This window comes from Schistosoma mansoni, chromosome W, assembly GCF_000237925.1.
Source record: "Schistosoma mansoni strain Puerto Rico chromosome W, complete genome".
Classification (NCBI taxonomy): Eukaryota; Metazoa; Platyhelminthes; class Trematoda; order Strigeidida; family Schistosomatidae; genus Schistosoma; species Schistosoma mansoni.
Genome location: NC_031502.1, coordinates 13,125,366 through 13,149,399, shown reverse-complemented (window position 1 = coordinate 13,149,399; position 24,034 = coordinate 13,125,366). Strand labels below are relative to the sequence as shown.

The 24,034-nt window shown below is 39.3% G+C and overlaps 2 protein-coding genes across 3 annotated transcripts; one reads left to right on the top strand and one right to left on the bottom strand.

Annotated features, from left to right (window-relative positions):
* Nucleotides 1-2,913: 2,913 nt before the first annotated feature.
* Smp_146200.1 (putative zyxin/trip6) lies at nt 2,914-12,634 on the top strand (the record flags this gene model as incomplete). 2 transcript variants are annotated; one of them, XM_018788602.1, is made up of 3 exons in its annotated part: nt 2,914-3,054; nt 3,778-4,237; nt 11,345-12,171. In XM_018788602.1, exons 1-3 carry the CDS (start codon nt 2,974-2,976, stop codon nt 12,169-12,171), a joined length of 1,368 nt encoding a protein of 455 aa, XP_018654129.1. In that variant the 5' UTR covers nt 2,914-2,973. The 2 variants fall into 2 exon arrangements, with proteins under 2 accessions (XP_018654129.1, XP_018654128.1); XM_018788603.1 differs by lacking the exon at nt 2,914-3,054 and having other exon boundaries at nt 3,658-4,237; nt 11,345-12,634.
* A 1,063-nt stretch (nt 12,635-13,697) lies between these two features.
* Smp_044580 (putative 60s ribosomal protein L30) lies at nt 13,698-14,305 on the bottom strand. The gene is made up of 4 exons (XM_018788601.1): nt 14,230-14,305; nt 14,047-14,189; nt 13,808-13,938; nt 13,698-13,772 (listed from the first exon to the last, which is right to left on the bottom strand). The coding sequence occupies exons 1-4, from the start codon at nt 14,269-14,271 to the stop codon at nt 13,723-13,725; spliced, it is 366 nt and encodes a 121-aa protein (XP_018654127.1). The 5' UTR covers nt 14,272-14,305; the 3' UTR covers nt 13,698-13,722.
* Nucleotides 14,306-24,034: the final 9,729 nt, after the last annotated feature.

The following is a 24,034-nucleotide window of genomic DNA, read 5'->3' as shown; positions in this document are numbered from 1 at the left end:
ACTGAAATAGTCAATCGAAATATTGAAGACTTCCTAGTATGATTGGTAATGATATGTATTATTTATTTAAACACAGACATCGGTATAAGGAGGCACCAATGTGTATATGCGCTACTCTTCGTCATTCTATTTGTGAGAAGACTAGAATACTGCCTAGACCGAAGCGGGTGTTGTTCTTAGGGTCACTCTACGAGCCCGTGAGCTAGAGGTCTAACCCATAAGGTAGTGAAGCAGCAATAAGAGATGCAGTCTCATGGTAGCCAGTGACCAACATTAGATTCATACGCCTTTTGTCCCCTCCGGGTACTGGAGATTATATGCACCACTAGTTTGGACCCAGGATTTTATTGTTTCGAAATCATGACGATCAGAATTGTCCCGATGTTCATAAGTCAGCGTAAAAAGGGTACCTGTGAGAGTGTACGACCAGAAAATAGTCTTTATTTTACACATTCAAATAGTGACAAGTGGAATCAAACAAATTATCAAGGTAAAATTATGTACCTCGGCTTACCTTCGTAAAGTCTAAAATGTGAAGTTAACACGGCCGATATTTCATCTCATTTAAGCATAGCATTTATGTTCTTCGGAAGCAAGAAATTTTTATAGCTTATTCGTATTGTAGAATCTATTAGCTAAATAAATGTACCGTCTTCTACATTCCCTCCTACTTGTCACATGAGTGTATGTAAAGTAATGATTTCATACTTACGGAGTGTTCTTGTCTGATAATATAAGTATGTAAACCAATAACCAAACTACTTATCGGTGTGTTTTGTCGAACAGAAGGGTGGACTGGAAGTGTGAACGTTTTGGACTAACAGAGGTTAAAGTTATCCCTGGCCTCAAACTCAAGAGTCACCTTAGCAATCGGAGCGTAAACTATATGAAGCTAGCGACAGCCGAAAATAGTATAGGCAGGGTAAATAAATATGATAAGGACTTATTTTGGTGAATTGGGTCTTAGGATATTGATCAGCGTATGTATTTGTAACACAAAGGACCCATACTTAGTCGTGCAAGATGTTCTATTTTCAACATGATAATATAAATATAATAAATCGTACAGTGACAGTTATTATCTTGATTTCCAAGGCTTGTAGGAAAGAATATTAATCGGGGAAGTAAAGCCTAAGATGATTGCTTAACAATAGGCTTGCTAATTTGTAATATTCAATGAATATTTGGTGCTCATTTGGATTAAACTCTAAAATGTATGTTGGCATTTGATACCTATACGCTACATTCACATAATTTCGTTTCGTAATACAATACCAAACTGAGCGTGCGATTATTAAGTTCAATAATTGGACTTTATTGGTTAACTTGTTCTCAGTTTTCTTTAATTTGAGTGCCTTATACCTGATTTCGTTTAATACTCCATTGTTTGGTTGCATGTCTATTATTCTGTTTGTTTATCGTATTTCATTACTATATTAACGTATAAATATTAAAGACACGCTGACTAATCGACATTGGACAGTTTTTATTCATTTCAACATAATGCAGTCCTGGATTTATGTCACTACAACACAATTGTTGGAAGTTCTATTACCAGTGTTATCTCCATGACGGGAGAAAAGGTTGATTACTTTTCCTTTGTATACATAGATCTGGCTCCTCCATATGTAATCGGAAGCCTCATTAATGCGAACGAGAAAACAGATCCCTACTATCTTACTAAGTTCCTACTCACCTTGTATATGACTTTGACTGATAGGTTTGGTTTGATCAGATGACTCGTGTTCAAGTACCCGACTGTTGAACTTTCTTTAGGATCAATTACTGCCTCTTTCGAGCCACACTGGTTAAAATCTTTGTACTCTCTGGGAAGTTACGAATGTTATTTTTAATACAAAGAAATCAATTTGTCTGCTGAAAGAGGTAATGTCATACAGTAGTTTTACTCTGCTGGTCAAGCTTCTTGTTAATGGCATAAACGAAAGCATCTAATTTAACTTCAAAACCAGTTTTATGATTCATACGTAACTTTTTTTCGAAAACAAAATTATTAGAACCTTTAGTAAATTTCTAAGGAAATTAAAGGTGGCGTTTTTATGAAAAATGTTCGACGAAGACAGTATAGTTGAATTAATTATTAGATGACATATAATCAATCAATAATCATTTGCCCAACTTAATAAATAAATTATTCATTAGTTATGAAGCTCTTAGTTCTTACCATTAGGAGACGATACTATAAAACGCCTTCCGTTCAGTGAATTAAGCAATCTAAAGATCTCAAATGAAGTAATTTCGTTTATGTAATTAGGTCTGATTCACTGCGACATCCGCTTTTATAATATTAGGATGAAGTACTTTGTTTGCTTTTTAGTAACCAGTCTATTAGTTAAACAAAGACGGAAGGTGAAATATGAAGGTAAACCAAGCTGACGAGTCACAAAGTGGGACGAAATGCGCGTTCTTGAATCTACTGCCATCCACCACTGCCTATAACGCTTGTGACCTAAAGGCAATATTGAGATAATGTGCACAGGATGAATGTGTTCCATAAGATTGCAAACCTAAAATCCAATGTCACCATTCGAACAACCAATACAAATGAAAGTGAGGCTTTATCTGAATAAAGTCTCGACTGATTTCCATTATATATTTTTCTCTGCATAGTTGGTGGGTATTATTGATTTGCAAATTATTAGTGCTGACAACTGCACATGTACGTGTCATATCCACACAAATACAAACCACACCGATCAATACCACAAGGCCATTCGATTATTGACCAATCGGATTCATTTTAGAGGTTTAGTTTCTGCTATCGACCGCTATGAGCCATTTTGGCCAATCAGAAATAGGTATACTAGTGTAGCTGGTGTTGGCCTAATTTTGGTTAACAATACTGTTATTCCTCTAATTTCATCATAATAGTTGATAATGTCTCACCATTCATTCGGTTCTGGAAATAGCCTGTACAGATTGGACAGTGTTTTTAATGAGCGGGCGGGACCGAGGATGCCAGGAACACAGAGTGAACGACGATATCGTCACCCTGTTGTTCCTATTTCATCAATAGATGCTCCACACTATGCTCAAGTGAGATTGATTTATAAATTAGTCTTAATATTGATAATAATGTCAAACTGTTTAAGGATTTTTTGATAACTTAAAGTGTCTTTGCTGATTTAAATTTTGTCATTTAACTCCACGACTAAGCCAAACTGTAAAGAGCTAACATTCTCAAGACTCATAGGAAAACAAGTAAAGCGCTACAATCAGTCATTCTGTATGTCTCAATTTAAAGGCATTGCTTAATGGCAAATATTGGTCGTTTGATTTATTAGTAAGCGATAAGTAAATTTTTGATTCCATAAGGACCACAGGATTTGGTAAGATTTTGACATTTATTAATATGTAATGATCTACAGTCAAATTTTAGTAACCAGTAGACAAAGAAGTGATGACATTGAGGTCCTCATCAGGTTTTTCTTCGGTGTTCAAGTATCATGGTATTTGGAATTGAATGATGATATTAACTATTTAATACCAGATATTCAGATTCCCGATATAACTCCCAATTGAAAAAATAAAAGACATCAAAAGAACAAGATGTAGTTTCAAATGGTTTGAGATATAATAATGATTGAATGGCATTGACATTCGTCCGTTATATTGAACTACTATGCAGCAATATATTTTTAATCTAATGAATTCACAAAAACTGGCTAATAATAATATTGATTTTTTAATCAGGATGAAGCAAGTTGTTTGACTTGATAATAAATTGAACTTCCATATTATAAATTTGCGTCCATTAAGGCATCACAACTATATCCAATGAGAAGTTCTTCGGAGCGTGATAATGTATACTGGTACAAACCCGGGTCTCTTGGGCGATCATCGCAGGGGAGTAGCTCAAGCACTATTGGTCAGTCGATTGTAATACCAGTTGTTCATTTAGGTGCCTCTAGAGGATCCATTTCATCAAGTTCATACACTATGGCTTCTCATTCTTCTGAAAATCTAGATAACACACCAAATGCTCTACAAACTGATAACGGTGAAAGTACTAAATCTTCTACATTCAGAACTTCATCAGTCCTTACTGCTGGTAATCGGCCAATAAATCGACCCGCACCACCACTTTCAGATCCTGAAGCTGAAGTTGATGCTTTAACAAATCTCTTAATGCAAAGTATGGAAACTCGGTCGTCTGTATCTTCAGCTGGAGCTGGTGGGACATTAACTTCCGGGCCAGACGGAGTCAATTCTTCTCCAGGTTAGCTTTTTCCGTATGTAAACAATCTATTTATTGTATTCCTTCCATAAACTCTCAATCCAAGATACCTACTTAGGCGTATTTGGCCACTGAAGGCTTCTATATCAACGTTAGGAAACACAATAGTTGAAGATAATCTTTTCATATCAATCATGCAGTTGCGATTCACTTGCATAGGTACTTTTCTGATTAGCTGCAAAGTCACGGTTCATTCTTTTGTTTTCCATACCTAAGTATAAGAAATCAAATATCACTTGACCTCAATACTGCAGTAGGGACTCAAGGTCCGTTTCATGTATATATACGCAGGCGATATTCAAAGTCTTCTTACTTATTTGTTTCGATTAAATTTATATATTCATCCGCATTAAATCGCTATTCGCATTGTAATGTAAAATAAATCTCTATGAAAATAAATAATCAACAAAGCTGGTTACTAAAATATCACTTTAGTCCATACAAACATCCATAAGTTAAGACACTTCTAAAATTGGAAATTTAGGCACACTTCTTTTTGTCAGGGAAAGACCATGTGAATTGTAGGAAGGAAGCTCATATGGTTGTTCATACAGTTATATCTGTCAGTATAAGACGATCAGCTCTCAGTCAGTCAAACCCAACGTAGAACGTGGCGCATATGTATATTTGTTCAAGTTCTCATATCACATTAGCACAGTGATATGAAATCAAAAGGGCAAATCTCAGTATAGAAGAGGTAGTAGCAGTATTAATAACAATAAGAAGAATAAGCCGTCCAACATACAATTCGAGAAAATATAAATTGGTGAGATAATAAGACTTATGAAAAATTCAGAGACTTGGGATATAATGTAAGACAGAATGGGTGTACTTCAGTCAATCAGTCAGCTACAACGTAGGACCAGGCACACATATGCATCGGTCCAAGTTGCCATATCTCGTTAGCACAACAAGATGAACACCGGATTCATAGAAATAGTTAATTTAGTGGTGGTAGTACATAAAAGATGGGTTGTATATAAGGATATAGTATGGGAAGGAAGAACGTTATGAAGCAATTTTAATCTTAAGGTTTAAGGGGAGATAAAGAGTGTATACACTTACACCATTGTGATCGATTCTGAGCCATGTCACCCAAAGTCTCCAACCATTGGTTACGATAGTCACGCGGACCCCAACCAGGTAGTCTGCATCTGCCAACATGGCTCAGACTAGAAGTTAGTGACTTCAAGCACTGATGCCACGTTTTGTTTTGGCCGCCCCTAACTCTTTTCCAACCATCCCCTACACTAGTCAGCATAGCGTAACACGTGACCCAACCATCTCAGTCGATGAAGATTCATCACCTTATCAACTGATTTACCATCATTTCCTAATACCCTGTCTCTAACCTCACTATTACTTACCCGGTGATCCCAGTAGATGCGAGAAATATTTCTTAGGCATCTGTGGTCAAATACTAGTAACTTACGAGTATCTTCTACTCTTAATGGCCACGTTTCACAGCTGTAAAGTAGAACAGAGCGAACTGCTCCACAGTATATTCGTCCCTTAATTGATAGACGGATATCTTGTCTTCGCCATAGGTGACGTAAGTTAGCAAAAACCAAACGAGCTTTTTGAATCCGTGCTGAGATTTCGTCAGAGACCAACCCATTAGGGCTGATCAGACTTCCAAGATAAGTGAAGTTTTCGACGCGTTCGACTACTTCGCTCCCTATCCTTAGTTCAGGTGTTGACGGAGGCCAGTCCTGGAGTAACAATTTACATTTAGATGGGGAGAAACGCGTCCCAAACATCCTGGCATTATTACTGAATTCTAACAAAAGACTCTGCATTTTGTCAGCGTCTTCACTAAACAGGACTACGTCATCTGCGTATTCTAAGTTGCTTAGTGGAACCTTTGGTAGGAGATCAATTCCTGAAAATTCAGTCGACGATAGTGTTATTTCGATTAATAGGTCTACAATGAAGTTAAACAAAAATGGAGATAGTGGACAACCTTGCCAGATACTACTTGAGATTGCAAAATCAGACGACAGTACTCCATAGGCTCTGACTCGACTACTAGTGTTCGAGTAAAAAGCCTTCATAAGGTCTATGTACTTCCGAGGTACACCTTTCAATGACAGACACTGCCACAGAACCTCTCGGTCTACAGAGTCAAATGCTGCTTTCAAGTCAAGCACAACTATCATTGTCGGACGCCGATAAGCATGCCTGTGTTCTGAATATGGTGAATATGTGGTCGACACAGTCACGATCAGGTCTGAAGCCAGACTGATTTTCTCGTGTTTGCAGTTCTTGAGTCTTTGCTAAACGTCCGATAATTATTGAGGTTAATATTTTAAATGCTATATTAGTTAAACTAGTCCTTCCATGGTTATCACAGGATGATTTTGATCCTTTCCTATATATTGGGACAATAAGTGATTGTGACTAGTCAGATGGGATTATGTCCAACTCCCAGATTTTAGCTAAAATATTAGTCAACCTAATCGCTAATTGTTGTTGCCCACCACTGCTCACGATCGTTCCGCAGATTTTTGGTTAACCTAGATCTGATTTGTTTACGCCCTTCATCGTGTTCAGAGTCTGATGGGATGAGTTTACGCTAATCCATCAGCGAAATAGACTTGAACGGAATCTATTGTTTTTTTGGAACCCTTTGGTTTAAATTGCTAATAGATGTTACTGCTGTTTCCACAGCTGTTCATATATCTTTCCAAGCAGCATCTGGGCCAGTCTTGTTTACAGAAGTGCCTAGATGTGAACTCAGTTGTTCCTGGAATTTACATTTGGCTTCCTCGTCCTGCAGTTCAACTCTAATAGGTCTTCTTACTGTAGTTTTTCTGCGTCCAGTGAGGCGCAAACAAATGGGTGTTCGTATTAAAGCGTGATCAGAGTCTAAACATGTATTCCAGAGCGAGCGACAGTCTTCTATCGAGCCTCTCCAACGATGACTGATGGCAATATGGTCGATTTGAGTCCATCGTTGGTTTGGTGCAGGTGGTCGCCATGTTAAGAGATATCTCTCCTTATGCTTAAAATTAGTGCTTGCTAAGAATAAACGATTGTCTGAGCATAGTTGCAACAGACGATCACCATTATCGGTTCGTTGAGCAGGAATACTAAAATACCCACCTAAATGTCTTTCTGTTTAATTTAAGCTGCCTAATTAAGCATTAAAGTCACCCGCTACAAGTACTGTGTCTGATCGCTTAGCTTTCTGTAAAAGTCATCTTTCACTTCATCATGGCTGCAGTCAGTGGGAGCGTAGGCAGAAACGACGAAAAGGCAACAACGTGTGTTCCTGTCCTTCCGAGTTCTTACGAAGCCATTTAGCCGAACACCACACAGGCGACTGTTATTGGGGATCCATTCTAGTAGTGCTTGTTCTGCCCTCGTGCTAAGTGCTATGCCTACAACTGCAAGTCCACGAGAACTAGTCATGGGGTCGCCAGATACACGGAGGGTGTATCTTGTCGGCTCTCCGTTTTGGCTAGGTGAGGTCACGTGAATGACCACACTAGGATCCTGTATGCGTGTCCCGGAAACTCAGTCAATCGTACGAAATTCTAGGGTCTTAGCCAAGGAGGCCTGTTGACCGATTTAACATAGGGTATGTACGTTGAAGGCTCGAATGTGTAGTTTGGAGCGAGGTTTTAGTGGACTTGGGACCGTGTTTTGCACACTAGAATCGTTGGCCATGGTGACACTTGAGGAAGAAACGGAAAGAGGAAGTTTAGTGTTAAAAGTCGAGGTGGTAGGAAAAATGAGAATTGAAGAAGGAGATTGATTATGAATACAATGATCTTGAGTGCTGTTAGAGGTATGAGGACAGTTATCACTTCTCAGTTGTCCACACCGTGGAAGGGTTCTTCTAGAGGTACCTGAAAAGGAAATTGGGTTAGAGGTGGTCTTAATGACCCGAGAGCGTGACCGCAGTGCCCAAGGGACAACTGCTTGAGGTCGGTCACTCACGACCTTTTCGTGGGTAATTTTTGTGTTAGCTCCGTTCTCTAAAGAACCTTGCCGCCGGAGACGGATATCCGTGGGATAAGGCGAGGTGTGTATTTTTAGGGTCGACCTTTTCTAACCCCATCCCTCCTTGTGGGAAGGCAGCATCGCTGTCATACTGGTTGTCTGAAGGAAACTATTTATTTATTTATTTAAACACATAAATATTGATACAAGGAAGCACCAGATACATATGCGCCTCACAAATCTCATTTGATTTGTGTGAGGGCTGAGATACTGCCCAGGTGCCCAGACTGAAGCAGGTGGTTTTCTTAGGGGGCCACACCCCGAGCCTTTGACCTAAAAGTCTGATCCACAAGGCAGTGGAGCATCGTGAGGAGATGCAGTCCCATGGTAGCCGGTGACCAACAATAGGTTCGTACGCCATTCGTTCCATCAGGATCCTGGAGCCCATGTGCACCATTGGTTTGGAATCAGGGTTTTCCAACTCCCCTAGGTGGACCCTCCATGTCCACCAACCCGGTTAAAGCGCCAGACATTCGCTCTTCGTCCTCTCACTTTCGTAAACAACACCCGTGGCACGAGAAGGCAGTGAGTAGGACTTCCCTGGCAGAGGCTATATATTCGCGTGGCCATGTGAGAGCGTTTCGAGGAGAAAGGACTCTCCCCACTCTCGGCCGTACCAGGGCATTTGGGGGCCTGAAGGAAACACCTTACTGCTGTCACATCTCTGTACAGTAAGCCATACGACTTCGCCCTCGGACCTTGGGTTTGCTGCTTTTAGTCTTACTGCTCTTCAACCGACTTGTCTGGCATGGTAGGACCTTGAGAAACGATTGTTCCAGTCAGTATAGCTCGATTGGTTCATCACGATAGGCAAGCCCTACCACCACGTCAAGGTAGCAGCAACGGTCGGGAATGGGTGTACTTGCGCTATTGCGGACGACTTTGCCCCATAACTTCCAAAGTTTCCAACCGTCGGGTACGATAGTCACGCGAACCCCTATGCAGGTCATCCACATCTACCCATGTGATCGGACCGAACAATCACTGTCTTCATAAACTGAGCAGTTCGCTTTAACCATATGTTTGCGTATTAACTACCTAGATATGGTCAACTTCTAATTTACAGAGACGTTTTCTGAGATATATACGGTGGAAATTCTTTACTTAAAATACAACTTCAATATTTTATTATAAATAACTTCACCTACACCTGATATGCCATAAATTGGAAGAAAATATTACTGTTGTCTTTTTGTCATCATGCACCTCCGATTCCTAACCAAAACAAACGCGATGACCGCACGCCATATAGCACTCAGTGCAATTACTAGTGGTTTGTTTCATATTTAATACATTATCGATATAGATGAGACAATTCTAAATTTATCTGCGACCATTCACTAGCACTTGAATTTGTCACGGACGCACTCTATGGATATTTTAAAACTCAAGTCACCACTCCTTGAAGTGAATAAACAGCATGTAGTAAATTTCTTTTAAATCACATGTTTTGAGAAATTGAATCTATTAAGTCTGGAGTTAGGGCTACTAGTCAGTTTGAAACAGAAAATATATGTTCCACAGTCTTAATTTCTTAGTCGTTCGTTATATGAGTATTCAAAATCAGCAGCAAAAAGCAACTAACCTATATCTTCCATATTGTTCATAGGGAATATAAATCTTCTGTTTGTTCATTAAGGAAAATAATACTGTTTAACCAAATGGCACATTTTCGAAGCTTCGGAATTTGACTAAATCCCATAGCATTTCGATTATTTGATGATGTAACAGACCTTATGTCTCAACTAAACAGATAAGCATTTTGGATCCTTTTGACTTTTGTAAATCATATTTTGTAATGTTTTCCACCATGATTATACGATTAAGTTTACCAAACAGTATATATTTGCATACATTTAGAAATCTTACTCTTACTGCTTAGTAATCTAAAACACAGGTCGGACGAAGAGATATTTCTTTTAAACTAGTTCTCTGTGAGGGCTTTACACTAATACATATGTTTTACAAATGAGTAGAAATTCGATACCAATTGGATGGTGGTTAGTCAGTTCAGCAGTGTAATTACCAGTTATTTACACGACTTTTAGAAAATTAAAACCAAGGTGATATGTTATAATCACCTAATTGTTACAGGTAGCTACATAACAGTAAGAACAGGAATTGAAATTGACTATAAACGTAGATTCTTTTGTTAGCTGTGAAATCAGTATGCAATTAACAGGAAGGTTGCACTAGAAATAAGACTAGTAAGCAAGTTACGTACGGTTAGAACTGACAATTAAAATGTTAACAAAATTGGATTTCTGAAAATTCTAAAAGAAGACAAAGGTTTTGTGTCATGTAATAGTAGTTAGGTAGAGGCCCAGAGTAGATTCACTATTTGATACAAAATTCCAATATGACTTTCAATATTAATCAAAGCGATTCTTACTTCTTCCTTAACGATAGAGTATTTTTTAAGTTATATTTTTAGCAGAAAAGAAACGTAGCAAAACAATTTGGGACCCAGTAATTAGTAGCTCACACTATCAGGTAATTAGTCGTAAGGGTTGAACCAGGATTTCATGTCTGTTGGGACTCATCAGTAAAATGTATGTGTCTGTATATCGGTGCATACTAATCTGAGTTCGAAATCTTGTGACCAGATGCTTAGATTATGAACTATATGGTTTTTGTTTTTTCACCCCAACGATCTCCACTTTTCCCAACGGAAAAGATATCAAATGAATGTCAACTGAAAAAAACGCTCTGCATGGTATCTAGATACCTGGACAGTGTGTATTGTAACTGGTATGCTCGTTCTCACGATTAGAGGCAAGCACAAAACTCAAGCTTAATGTTTACGGACATTTTTTGCAAATTTGAAGTGCTAGAATGATGCTGTTCATTTCTCACTAATCGAAATTGCCTACTAAGATAAAATACTATATGAAAACGGCTAATCTATCTGCAAATGTAGGGAAAATTGACAGCCTTAGTGTTGACTGATCAAAATGTTGGTATTATATTGATTTTGAAATCTCGACCATAACAGTCCTCATGACGTAGCCTTCTAGGTATTTGGATTCGTATGTTGTTTGTAAAATAACTTACATACATTTTTTCTGTCCCCCTTAATAGCTGGGAGTTTACGGCGTGGGAGTGGTCTCAATTCTCAGTTTGGACGTTTGCAACAGCACTCAGGCCTGAGTTCCGGTGCTGGAGGAACTGTGAATGGTGGTCGAGGTAGTCCATCGGCAACAGTGATCACTTCTACTTCAACAACTGGGAGCTCATCAACAAACTCTCCCACTGAATCAGCTTCTAGTATGTGTAATTCTGGTGATACTACCAGTGCAGTGACCAATGCAACTTTTGGTCAGAACATATGTTTCCGATGTCGTCGCTCACTCTTCCCTCCGGAAGGTACCACACTTAGTGGCAGTATAAATTCGACAAACAATGTTGTGACTCTAACAGGCGCTTTAGGTGTAAAACTTCATGTGGCTTGTTTTACATGCTATCGTTGCGCTGCTCCACTGAAGTCAGATGCTTACTATCACAATCTCAGGCGTTTGTTATGCCCAGCTTGTGTACGTGACGGGGCTGTAGAAGCATGTTCAAATTGTCATAGACCCATAGGTGACAGAGTAGTTCACGCGCTTGGGATGCCCTATCATCCTAACTGCTTCGTCTGTGTAGTATGCGCAGGTAGACTAGATTCCCGACCTTTTACCATTGATGTTCATGGTCGACTACACTGTCTAACAGATTTTCATAAACGCTATGCACCAAGATGTGCATCATGTGGAAGGCCGATCGTACCAGATGCTGGATGTCAAGAAGCACGTCGAGTCGTCTCAGGAAACTCAAACTATCATTTAGAATGTTTCGGAGTTCAAACACTACCTCAAAACTTAAATCTCAAGTCACCTGCGTTTAAAGTTAGTGGTAGTATTGCCAGTTAGTGACATTGCAGCCTGGAGACATACCAATGTACGTCTGCGCTAACGGAGCTTTCCTAGCACCTTTATATTCTGAGATCCAGATGTACACAACCCAAAACAGCTCTTTGGCTTTAAATCGGGGACGTTATCAAATTTGTCCGTGTTATACAAATTAAACATTATCTTGGATGGTTTTTCTCGCATAATGTAAGAGCTATACAGACTTGGTTCTTTACTTTGGCTACTGTATTTCCAAGGCACTTTTACATACGTGAATTTGTCCAGCGTTATTTACTTATAACATGTACTAACTTCCTTTCTTCATTCAGTACACTTCTCTTTGAAATTATAGTCAAACTAAACATTGACAACTTTTCCTAATGTGAACTGTACGCTTGTTTTGATTTTAAATGAATTTTTTATCAATTTTTGGAAGCATTAACAAGTGCACATCCTAATAAACTTAGAACTAGCTGGCTACAGTATCAAGGTAGTTCTACCTTAATAATTTCATATGTGAGCACATAATCAAAAATCGTTCTGTGAAAACGCCGCGGGTAAAAAGATTTCAGTTCACGATAACGAAAATATCTTAGGGACGTAACGAAGCCGTAATTGTGTTACAATAAGACATTTAGACGTTAAACGAAAGCCTTGTATAGGCGCACAGAATTATAACCACTGCCGTGAAGAAGACCGTGTACATTTCCTGCCAGTGTGACGTCAAGTGCTATACATTCTATTAAAATTAACAGAACACAGGAAGTTGTCTGGTCGCACATCATTCCGACTTCTTGGGCTGCCTAGAGAAGTCAATCAGTTGAGGTGATGTACAGCAAAGAACTGTACTGCGTTTCTTCGTCAGACGCCGAAGGCCAGATTACGACACCTATATATTACCAATAACCCATGTAATTAAACCATCTGTACAAACAAGCGTTTAGAATGCGGTCGCATCACCTATGATAGCGATGTAATGAACTCAGTAATAAGAAAACGCAACCCCTTAAGTGCATTGTGAGGTCTATATCTTAAAATCTTAGGAATCAACTCTGCGTCAACCTCGCCATTGTGTAAGAAAAGTTGATTTGATCAACCGTTCTGACCCGAGAGAGGGGGCAGCCATGTTTACAGACTACATGAGAAAACTACCTATCTGAAGAAGAGTTGGTAGGCCACACAGCTGCACTCATATCGCGCAATAACTCTGACAGGCTAGGTCGCTAGTGACTTGAACCCAGACGAGTTTCGTGTTATGTAATTACTTGCACATAAACGGTTTAAACTTAAGAAGCACAGCTTAACATGCTTACGGGATATAGCTAGACAGGGAACTTGCCAGAATTCTGATAAATTAGGAACTATGTATACAACGACGGAATTTAGGAAGACAAAGGGTTACAGGCTAAATATCTGTGTGATGCCAAACTATAGAACCTAAAAATTGTCGATGAACACGTCACATTCTAAGGGAACAACCGCGAATACTCCAACACGTACCCAACACTAATAAGAAAGGACCACTTTTGAGAGAAAAGGCATAAGATCCGTAGAAAATGATTTATTGAGTTATTACTTTGTCCCTGCCTCGTGTGGCGCAGAACGGATGATGTCGGAGTCACCTTAGAAACTGTATACTGATTCAAGACGATCTTACCTGGATCTTCAATGGCTAGAGTGCTCACTCTGAAGTATTTGCCACACGCAGTCCCAAGATCGCGGTTGGTTCCGTTGTAGTGATGAACTCCAGTTTTTGACAACATCGCATAGTATTCTATTTCAGTTTTCCTAAACATGATTTAATAACATACTCCGTTAATAATATCTAACTAATAGAAATATTATCTTATGTCTTCGTAACCCTTACTGGGCTCAGACAGAAGCAAACCAACATACCTTAACGGCGGAGCATTGTTGGCAATGATTATCAATCTTGCTCCACCTTTGCGTAAAAGACGAAGTGTTTGCCGTAATCCAATAGAACATTTCCCACTTTTCATCACCAGAGCTAAGCAACTATTAATGGATTCCAAAGCTTTCTAAAAAAAAACACCAATATAAGACAAAAGTATACAGTACAGCTTTTTTACATCCAGTTGCTGACTTCGCAGTCGGAGCCATCTCAAGCGTGACAAATTACTAGCGGTGTTTTCCTACCCGCCGCTTCAAACAAACAAGCACTAGACAGTATTCAATGCCCGCTAAAAAGCATTGGAGCAAAGTCTGTGGTACACTTAGAAATCTTTGAATGGGAAGGAAGTAGATTTAGCAGATTATTGTAATTAACTTTGCAGTATGACAAACACTACCGGCGTCTTTAGACACCATGAATTCTTTTTCAGTCGCTTAGTGTTTCTTATTGAGCATATATTGTGGTGAAACGGACTGTGAGTGACATTACGCATCACGGTCGTGCTACTTAACTTTTTTGAAAAAAATGGGTATGTATTATTTGTTGTAAAATGCTAATGGGAGAGACATCCAGAGTGTTGCATAAGGTGATGTGCAGGTCTTTCTCTTTCCTAGACCGTGTGGTACTGAACTCGGGAAGCAGATCGTGAATGTGGCGTTTCTATTCACCATTAGCATCACGTGTTTGTTCGTATTAGGAAAAAAAGTTTATGCTGATCCATATATATATCACTATTCATATCTTTAAAAGTTTAGATATAGCTACACTCTACTTCTACCCAAATCTTGAAATCACCTGGATATACTAGTGCACGACAATCTTCAACACCATGCAGATCATAAATGAGCAATACGAAGGAGAATCCAATTATTGGGCTCTTCGCCAGTCCACTTGTTGCTAAAAACTGATCAAATAAAGTGAAGCAAACTCTAATGGATTACGTACTTTCCCACATATGGTCTTCCAGCACCTCCATAAGACATCCAGTATTATTAGCGACGTTTGTGTTGCAGCACACGATCCAACAATCAACTCTATCAAATCCTTGGAACGGACATTCACCTAGTGAGTGTGCTCCAATGGGAGAGTTCAAATATATGAGGCGACCAGTAGATTTATATTACTGGACCTGCCAGTCAAGTCTAAATAAAAACCTTGAACCAAACACTTAATTTCGACTGCAACCGGAGCCCGAGTTCCTAATGCCAAATGGGAATCCTAGATCTTAAACTCTGAGTCCTCATTCTAATGCTGTCTCGGGAATAGTATTTGATCCTTACTCTATGAATCATCGATGCGTATGTCACAAATAGAATCGTAAATTTCTGTAAGTGGGTTGAATGATTACTCAGGCTAACTGTTAAGTTAGCTTAAAACTTCGATCCTGAAAATATCACACGGCTTGTTCCATGGATCTTCATATCTGTGTGTAAAGCCTGAAAGTTACGAACTCAATACATCAACGATTCTCCGCAGTAGGACCATGTGTGGACGCTTTCAAAAATATATTCTCTGAATTCTGGAGTCGTCGTGACCATTGCTGAATCAATCCAGTTATCCAGTCCTTCTGATAGAAATATTCCTTAACATTATAAGGAACTAAAGAGGGACAAAAACTGATATGTCTTCAACAACAAAGGAGTTTATTTTGCTCGTAGTAAGATATCTTTTCTACTTTCAAGTAGTTATTCTGTTACCGAAATCAGCTGCTTACCTAACTTCAACTTCCACACGTGTCACCACTTTTGTCAGTTAATGTCCACAAAATGTTATTTCTGGCCTACTGAGGTTACTCTCCGAACCAAAAATTGTAGACTTTCATATTCAGAAAGCTTGATAGGCCAGGAAACTTGTCATACCAACTAATTCTCCAAAATCTCGTATGACTGATGTACGCCACCTCCGGAGATTTAATACAAAATCTAAGCATGATCATTCGCATACACTTATCTAGCTAATACGAAGAATAAACAAAATGTACCCTTCGTCTATCTAGGAATACTCATGGTCATTTTGGTGCATTACGTTTAGATACCAGTGAAGAAAGTTTGGAACAGGTCAGTGTCAAGAGTAACCAACAGATATTCTGAATAGCCGGAACAACAAGAATTCGCCGTTTGTATGTGCGCCTCCACCAACTACAGCTAACCAAAGTCTAATGTGTACATTGCAGGAAACTTTATGACTTCTTTCAATAAGCCACTTGCACGTGAGACGCAAATGAAGCATGTGAAATTCACGGAAGTTGGAAAGATCAATGAAAATGAATTCTCGGGTACATGTCACTGGAACACAGACGAATTATCCGGCAGTCGGGCCACTGAATATCGAACAGATAATCGATTTCCATCAAGATCAAGGACAACCGATGTGCATCGGTTAATCGTATGCCATGGACAGGCCCACGAGGTGATGGCCTTATTATCTTCTCTGTACTCATTCTTACTAATATATTTCCATAATAACGTCCTTTGTGTTATACGGTCTTCAAAGCAGCCATAGTACTTTGATACGTCGACGGGGTAATCAAAATTAGGTGCTGATAGCGAAGTGTGACTTCGAAGTTAACTGGTTCGTCACACCATTCCCGTCTAACCCCCAATCATTCGACAAGGGTAATCGACGTTGATGATCTACACTGGTGAGCAAGACTTTGAATAACGTAACCTATAGTTATAATCTTTATTATTGCGTTGTATACTTATTGTTTTTCATTTTTCTCGTCGTCTATGTTAATCAATTACTGCGAGCATTCATTGCTTCATACCAATATTGATTCGTATTTAAACTTAACTTATTGGTTCAATCGATAGAGCTGATCAACTATAGTCGGCTATCGTGGTTGTTTAACAGGCATTAGCAGCTTGTAAATGCTCCTGTGCAATATATCTGCTGAAATATCAACCACTCGTATGTATACCCACAAAGCAACACAAACACACATGTTTGTAACTTGTCCACTTGTATAAACGAGACAAATGCTAGAATTTCACAGTGAGTTTGAACTTTATATTTTCCGTGATCCTAGATTTCTTCTAGATCTTAGTTTCAATGAATGTTATACATGTGACCAAAATTAATTTTGAACCTCTAATGTCAGGTCTCCAACTCTGTGCTATACCAATTATTTAACTAATAATACGTCGTATGTGATCCGAATTTCCCTTGATCTCTATTGTATTAAACTACTGTATACTTCAAATTTTCATTACTTGGAAGCGAGTGTAATCCAGGCGAGATTCATAATTGTGTTAGATATTTTCGTTCTATGTTTTTGATGCCTAATAACGTTTGGTAGTTACTTTCACGTAGAGTAGCCATATGTTCTGTCACTGCCGTTATGGTTTAGTTGAAATCATGTACATTTATGACTGGTAAGTCGACACACTGTGAAAAAATGTACTTCATGTACACGAACAATCTTAGTGAATGTCCTAACTAGATAATTAGTCGTACGTAACTTATCACTTAACGCTAGATAGGTTTTCTGAATCAGAATTTTATGTAACTACCATGGTTTCCTCAGCTTCTAAATATTGGTTTCATTGGTGGTTGCCATTTTTACTAATGTTTACTACACGCTTTGTATTCGCTGTTTTCTCGCACGATAAATCATGGCTGGGCTTCCTTATTACACAAGCCATCTTCATTCCTTTTTCGGTTTGTTTGCATGCAATACGAGTTTTGCAAATATGTAAACGACCTCTGAATTTTTCCATGGACCCCACCACAGTATTCGTTTATGTTTGTTTTTAAGCATCCAACTACACCAAAGTAGCCATTTCTATCACTGATGCCCCCTCCGGTAAAGGAAGAGTGATGGCCCTCTACTATAACTATGGTTAAGTGATTATTCTTTTCCAACAGGACTGGTAGTGGTGTTGGTTCCTTACCACGTGATCACTAGAGCCGAGTATACAACTACTGTTAAGATTTACATCTAGCACAAAGCATTTAGAGGGAGTCAAAAATAGTAAACGCGGGAACAAATGACTTGTGTGTCATGGCCCAGATTTGAAGGTGTGGTCATTCTATGTAGCTTATCCCTATTCTCATTAAATATATCAACATATCTCTGGCACAAATATGTTCCTTAGAAACGCTAAACATAGTATTGCTGATTATCGTGATGAGATGAGTCAATATAGACTATGATGTGACTTTCACATAACATCTTATAGATTTGGTTGTTACATCATGACAAGTCTATAATTTTGGGGTTGGGTCTATTAATGTAGTAGCCGAGATAAGTGTACTAACACCGAATTATACCACAATCCTACAGACTGATGGAGTAATTTCAGCACAACGGAAAAGGATGAAGGTATAGTATACTACTGACCTTGAGCGACCATGAGAATACTGTTGATATATAGGAATAATTTATTTTAAAATAATCGGATAGATCACAGTGCATACATGGTTGTTTGATGAATGATAAACTTTTTTAGGTTCTCGGGGGATTTTCGATGCAATCGCATGATATAACGGGTATGTAAGCTCATCCATATAGTTCCATATCTTTTTATCTGTAGATCTTCCATGAATCTTTTCAGTCTATACCAGTTAGATTCTATTTTGTTAGTGTGAACACCAGTTTTTGAGTCTGTAAAATACCGCTCCCATAGGACCTCGCGATGAGCTTTTTATGTTTTTGAAAACACCAGTCCCTTCTCCACTCGTCCGCATAAACCGTTGTCCCTGGTTGTGAATGCTGTCTAATGACTGGCAGAGGAGCTAAAGCCTCCCTGTTGCTAGCATGGTGAAAATACCCTTTTTCCATAGTTTCTCATCTCGAAACAAATATCTCGGCTGTATCGCTGAAACTTTTGCTGCATCAATCAGGATAGTTGCTTGCGATACTGGTAGTTCCGAGATCCACTAGACGAAAATGAGCTTAACTTGCCTCTGAGTGATTTAGAAAGATTGAAAAAATTAGCTAGTTTCTAATGATTTTTTATTTCAGTGAGCCAGGCATCAAAAATAATTTGTCTCGTGACTTTATTTCTTTAATAACATTTGGATGATTGCTACAGCCACACATCGAGGAACGTATGAGCAAATCTGTCTCCATTAAACATTTCAACATGATATAATCGGTAAGACTGGGAGTGGTACGACCACAACTCAAGATTTTCATCCATTGTGCACGCTCTTAACCTTAACATTCCGACTGTTATGTGTCTGGTTCACTCAAGACCGTCAGTATATCACAGGTTTATCCAGAAAAGGGATTGATTAGTAGAAGTAACAAAGATCTCCAAATAAATCTCCAGATAAATCCGCGAACATAGATTTCCTTTCTCTCACAAAATGTACATATACTCTGTACACTGTTCTCACGAGGAATGCGGACACGAAGTAGCTTGAAGAATTTCAAAATTTGGGTTTCTCAGATCTTAGAAAAAAATTAAAGATCTGTAAAACATACTGGTCATTTTAAAATATCATCCTTTAGCTATGTTGATATCCTCTAGCAGCTTACTAACTTAAGCTAGAAAATCTTCATGGAAGAGCATAGGCCGCCCACTAACATTCTCCATCCAACTGCTCAATCCTTTCTAGTTCTTTTCATTTGCTATTCATCCTTTTCATGTCTCCTTCCACTTGTCGGCTCAGTGTGTACTTTGGTTTTCTTGTTTTCCGTCTCCCTTCAGGATTCCAAGTTAGCGCTGGCCTCGTGACACAATTTGACGATTTCCTCACTGTATGGCTCATTCTATTCCAGCGTCTTTTCTTAATTTCCTCTTCTAGCAGAAAGATAGTGTGTTCAATCACATATTAATTTGTTGCTGATGGTGTCCCATCGACGGAAATTCAGTAACATACGAAGACAATTATTCACAAATACTCATGCATTTTTGATAATAGTTGAAGCAGTTCTCCACTTTTCAGCTTCATACAGCAGAACCGTCCTGATGTTCGTACTGAAGATTGTGACCTTGAAATTGGTAGACAGTTGTTTTGAGTTCCGTATGTTCTTCATCTGTAGGAATGCTGTCCTTGCTTTGCCAATCCTCACCTTCACGTCTGCATCCGATCCTCCTCCTACATCAATCATACTCTCCAGGTACGTGAATGTTTCCACCTCTTCCAGAGCTTCTCCATCAAGTGTGATTGGGTTGGTGTTCTCTGCGTTGTACTCGAGGATCTTGCGCTTCATCTTGTTTATATTGATGCAGAGGCTTCTGCCACACCAGTTGTCTTGATCTGTAGTTGATCGTGTGTATGAGTTGGAAGAGCTAGGTCGTCTGAGAATTCCAAATTGTCTAGTTGCATCCAAGCTGTCCATTGTATTCCATGCTTCTCCTCAGATGTGGCCCATTCAAGGGTTCCTCAAAGTGTTCTACCCATCTTTTCCTCTGTCCTTGAATCTGTGATTGTCTTGCCTTCTTAGTCCTTGACCGCTCTCTCTAGTTTACCATATCCTCCTGCCAGTGTCATATAGTTGTTCCATATTTCCTTCTCTTGCAGCCTTTTTCGCTCTCCTTGCTGGGTCTTCCACGTATTTCTGCTTGTCGGCTGAAATTTTCTTCTTCTCTTGCTTGCTTGCTTGTGAGTATTCAGCTTTTGGTTTGACTCTCTCTGTTCTTGTTCGACTGTTGTTAATTGCTGTCTTCTTGTTCTTCTTTTCTTGAATCTTGCCCAGGGTTTCCATAGAGATCCATTTTTTATGATGATGCTTAATGCGGTCCAAAACCTCCTGACACGTTGAAGTTAGTGCTTCTTTGATCCATTTCCAGTTGTCCTCCATCGTGGTTTCTTGTTCTTTCAGTAGATATTGCGAGGCTCGGGACCTGTTGTTGAAAGTTATCTTGAATTCTTTGAGTTTGTCAGTGTCTCGGAGGAAGGCTGTATTGAACCTATGTAATGCTGTTTACCCAGTTGTCTAGTGTTTCATTGGCTTCAGTATCATCTTGAACACAACCAGGTGGTTGTCTGCAGCTATGTTAACTCTCTTAGTTTACACGTCTTCCATTGACATTCTGAATATTTCAGTGATGTAAATATGATCGATCTGGTTCTCTGTGATGTGGTTTAGCGACACCCATTTGGCTTTATGCATGCATTTGTGGTGGAATATGGTGCTGCCTATAACAGTTTTGTTGAATGTACATAGATTTGCAAATTTCTCACCATTCTCGTTCCTTTCTGTCAGTCCATGCCGTCACATAATATTTTCATGTCCGGTGTTGGGCATTCCGACTTTGGCGTTTAGGTCTCCCATCAGGATGGTCAGTTTACTTTCCTGAGCACTTCTCTGTGGTTGATTGAGGCCTCGAGTAGAATCGATCTTTATTGTCGTCGTTGCTATCATTGGATAACATTCATTGTGATTCCCTTCTTCTTTGTTTTGAGTGTGTTCTGATAATTCTGGATCCATGAGATTCCCACCCTATAAGTGTTCGACCTGCTTCATTTGACAGCGTCGGAGCAACGCCCTGAGTGTGCAGATCATTGTCCTCTTCGTGACATGAGTAAAGCAGCATCTCTCCTGAATCCGTCCTTTTCTGTTCACCTTGGGTCCAATAGGTTTCACTTGGTCCGAGCATAGCCAAAATGTATCTCCTCATTTCTGCATTTATCTGATTAGTCCTCCTGGCCTTCCACATTGTCCGAAAATTTCGTGTACCTATATTAATTGTCACTCTGGTTGTAAGAATAGGCAGCGATCTCGTGACTTCCGTAAAATCTTGGCTTCCACCATGAGGTGTCATACTCTCTCTGAATGTAGATCTTTCACAGTTCAAGGCAGAATTTAAATGGATTGTATTGTTTTTCCTGGTTAGCGTTTTCTCAGGAAGGTTGTGTCCTACTCGGTGGGATTTCCGACCTCGTTCCCAACTCAACTACAGGAGCAGTTTTTATATACATATACTGTGAGAGAAGCCTTGACTTGGAACCCTAAGGGCGAAAAAGGAGAAAGACGAAGGGACACAATACATCGAGAGTAGGAGGCAGACGTCAAAGGAATTAATAGCAATTGAAAGCGAATGGAAAGGAGAGCTCGGGACATAGTTCGTTGGAGAGTCCTGGTTGGTTGACTATGTTTCTCCACGAAGGACAACAGACATAAGTAAGTAACATATGACGAAATCGACCTTTCAGTTGGTATTTGAAGTGTTTCGGTTGAAGTGCGAAGCCGTACAAAATAGCCAGTCAATCAACCATTACGTACACCCGGGCATACATATGCATCAGTCCATGTCACCATACCTCATTAGCACAACAAGATGAACAACAAATTCAAAGAAGCAGTTACTCCAATGGTAGTGAAAAAACATTTCATATAGAGATATGATGCAGGGAAAAATAATTAGTTCGTAGAAAGTAGGGTATGAGTAATTTTAATCTCACGGCTTAAGAAAAGACAAAGTATATACACCTATGTCATTGTGATCGATACTGAGCCATGTCAGCCAGAGTCTCCGACCATCGGTGATGATAGTCGCGCGTACCGCAATCAAGTAGTCTGCATCCACCAACATGGCTCAAACCAGAAGTTAGTGATTTTGTGGACTGATGCTTCATTCTGGTTTAGCCGCCCTTAACTTTCTTACATCCATCTCCAACACTAGTCAGCAGTGCGCGTCGCAATATTTGGTGGTTGAACATGCGTAATACGCAGCCCAACCACCTCATTCGATGTATATTCATAACCTCATCGACTGATTTACCATTATTCCCAAATACCCTGCATCCAACCTTATTACATACCCAGTGATTCCAGAAGATGCTAACAATTTTTCTAGGACATCTGTCATCATATACTAATAACTTACGAGTACTCTCTACTCTTAATGGCCACGTTTCGCAACCGTAAAACAAAACAGAACTAACTGCTGCACAGTACACTCGTCCCTTAATTGATAGACGGATATCTCACCTTCTCCATAGCTGACGTAAGATTGCAAAAGTCGAACCAGCCTTTCAAATCCATAAAGAAATGTTTCCAGACACCGACTCATTAGGGATCATCAGACTTTCAGGATAAGTGAAGTTGTCGACGCGTTCGACTGCTTCACTCCCTATCCTTAGTTCAGGTGTTGATGCAGGCCAGTTCTGGAGTAACAATTTACATTTAGATGGGGAGAAACGCATCCCAAACACCCTGACATTGTTGCTCAGTGCTAACAAAAGACTCTGCATTTTATCAGAGTCTTCACCAAACACAACTATGACATCTGTGTATTCTAAGTCGCTTAGTGGACCTCCTGGTAGATCAATTCCTGAAGATTCAGTCGACGAGAACGTCATTTACAGCAGTCAAGCACAACTATCATTGTCGGACGCCGATAAGCATGCCTGTGTTCTGAAATCTGACGAATGGTGAGTACGTGGTCGACACAACCACTATCAGGTCTGAAGCCAGACTGATTTTCTCGTGTTTGCAGTTTACAGTTGTATTAGATTGTATATACTATGCGTTATTATGTTAAACATGAAACCTAAAAAAGTTCAACAAATAGATAAACCATAATTATCACCTGGACAATGGTTAATAAGTTAATGAAATCATCTTGAAATTTTAATCGCTTATCGTCTGTGTTGTAACTTACTTGCATGACAACACGAAAGGATGTCCATTTCTTTGTTCGGAACTATTATTCAGTTCGCGACTGATGGATAAAATCCGATGGTAACTACCTCATTATACAGATCAAAGTAGATGGAATACATAAAAGTTCACGAACCAAAAGTTATGGGTCGAGTGGATAAACAATTACATCACATGTCAAATAACTAAACGATAAATGATAGGTAGAACAAGCAACCATGAGCATTATATTCTAAATCTACCTAGCATGATATGTGAAAATATCGACTACACTTGTTAGGCGCAACAAAAAACATAACAAAGTTCTTTTGCCTATGTGTTGTTTCAAAAATATACTGCATACCGATGACACAACATATTACATTGATTGCAAAACGCCAATTTCTTATGAAATGGGCGTGTATGTCCTCCGT

Bases quoted from the DNA above. Each gene is read 5' to 3' on its own strand.
- Smp_044580 (XM_018788601.1), bottom strand. From the start codon at position 14,271: ATGGCTCCGACTGCGAAGTCAGCAACTGGATGTAAAAAAGCT. The intron at 14,190-14,229 runs GTACTGTATACT...GTTTTTTTTTAG, and splicing joins CAACTGGATGTAAAAAAGCT to AAAGCTTTGGAATCCATTAA. The intron at 13,773-13,807 runs GTAAGATCGTCT...ACAGTTTCTAAG, and splicing joins TCTAGCCATTGAAGATCCAG to GTGACTCCGACATCATCCGT.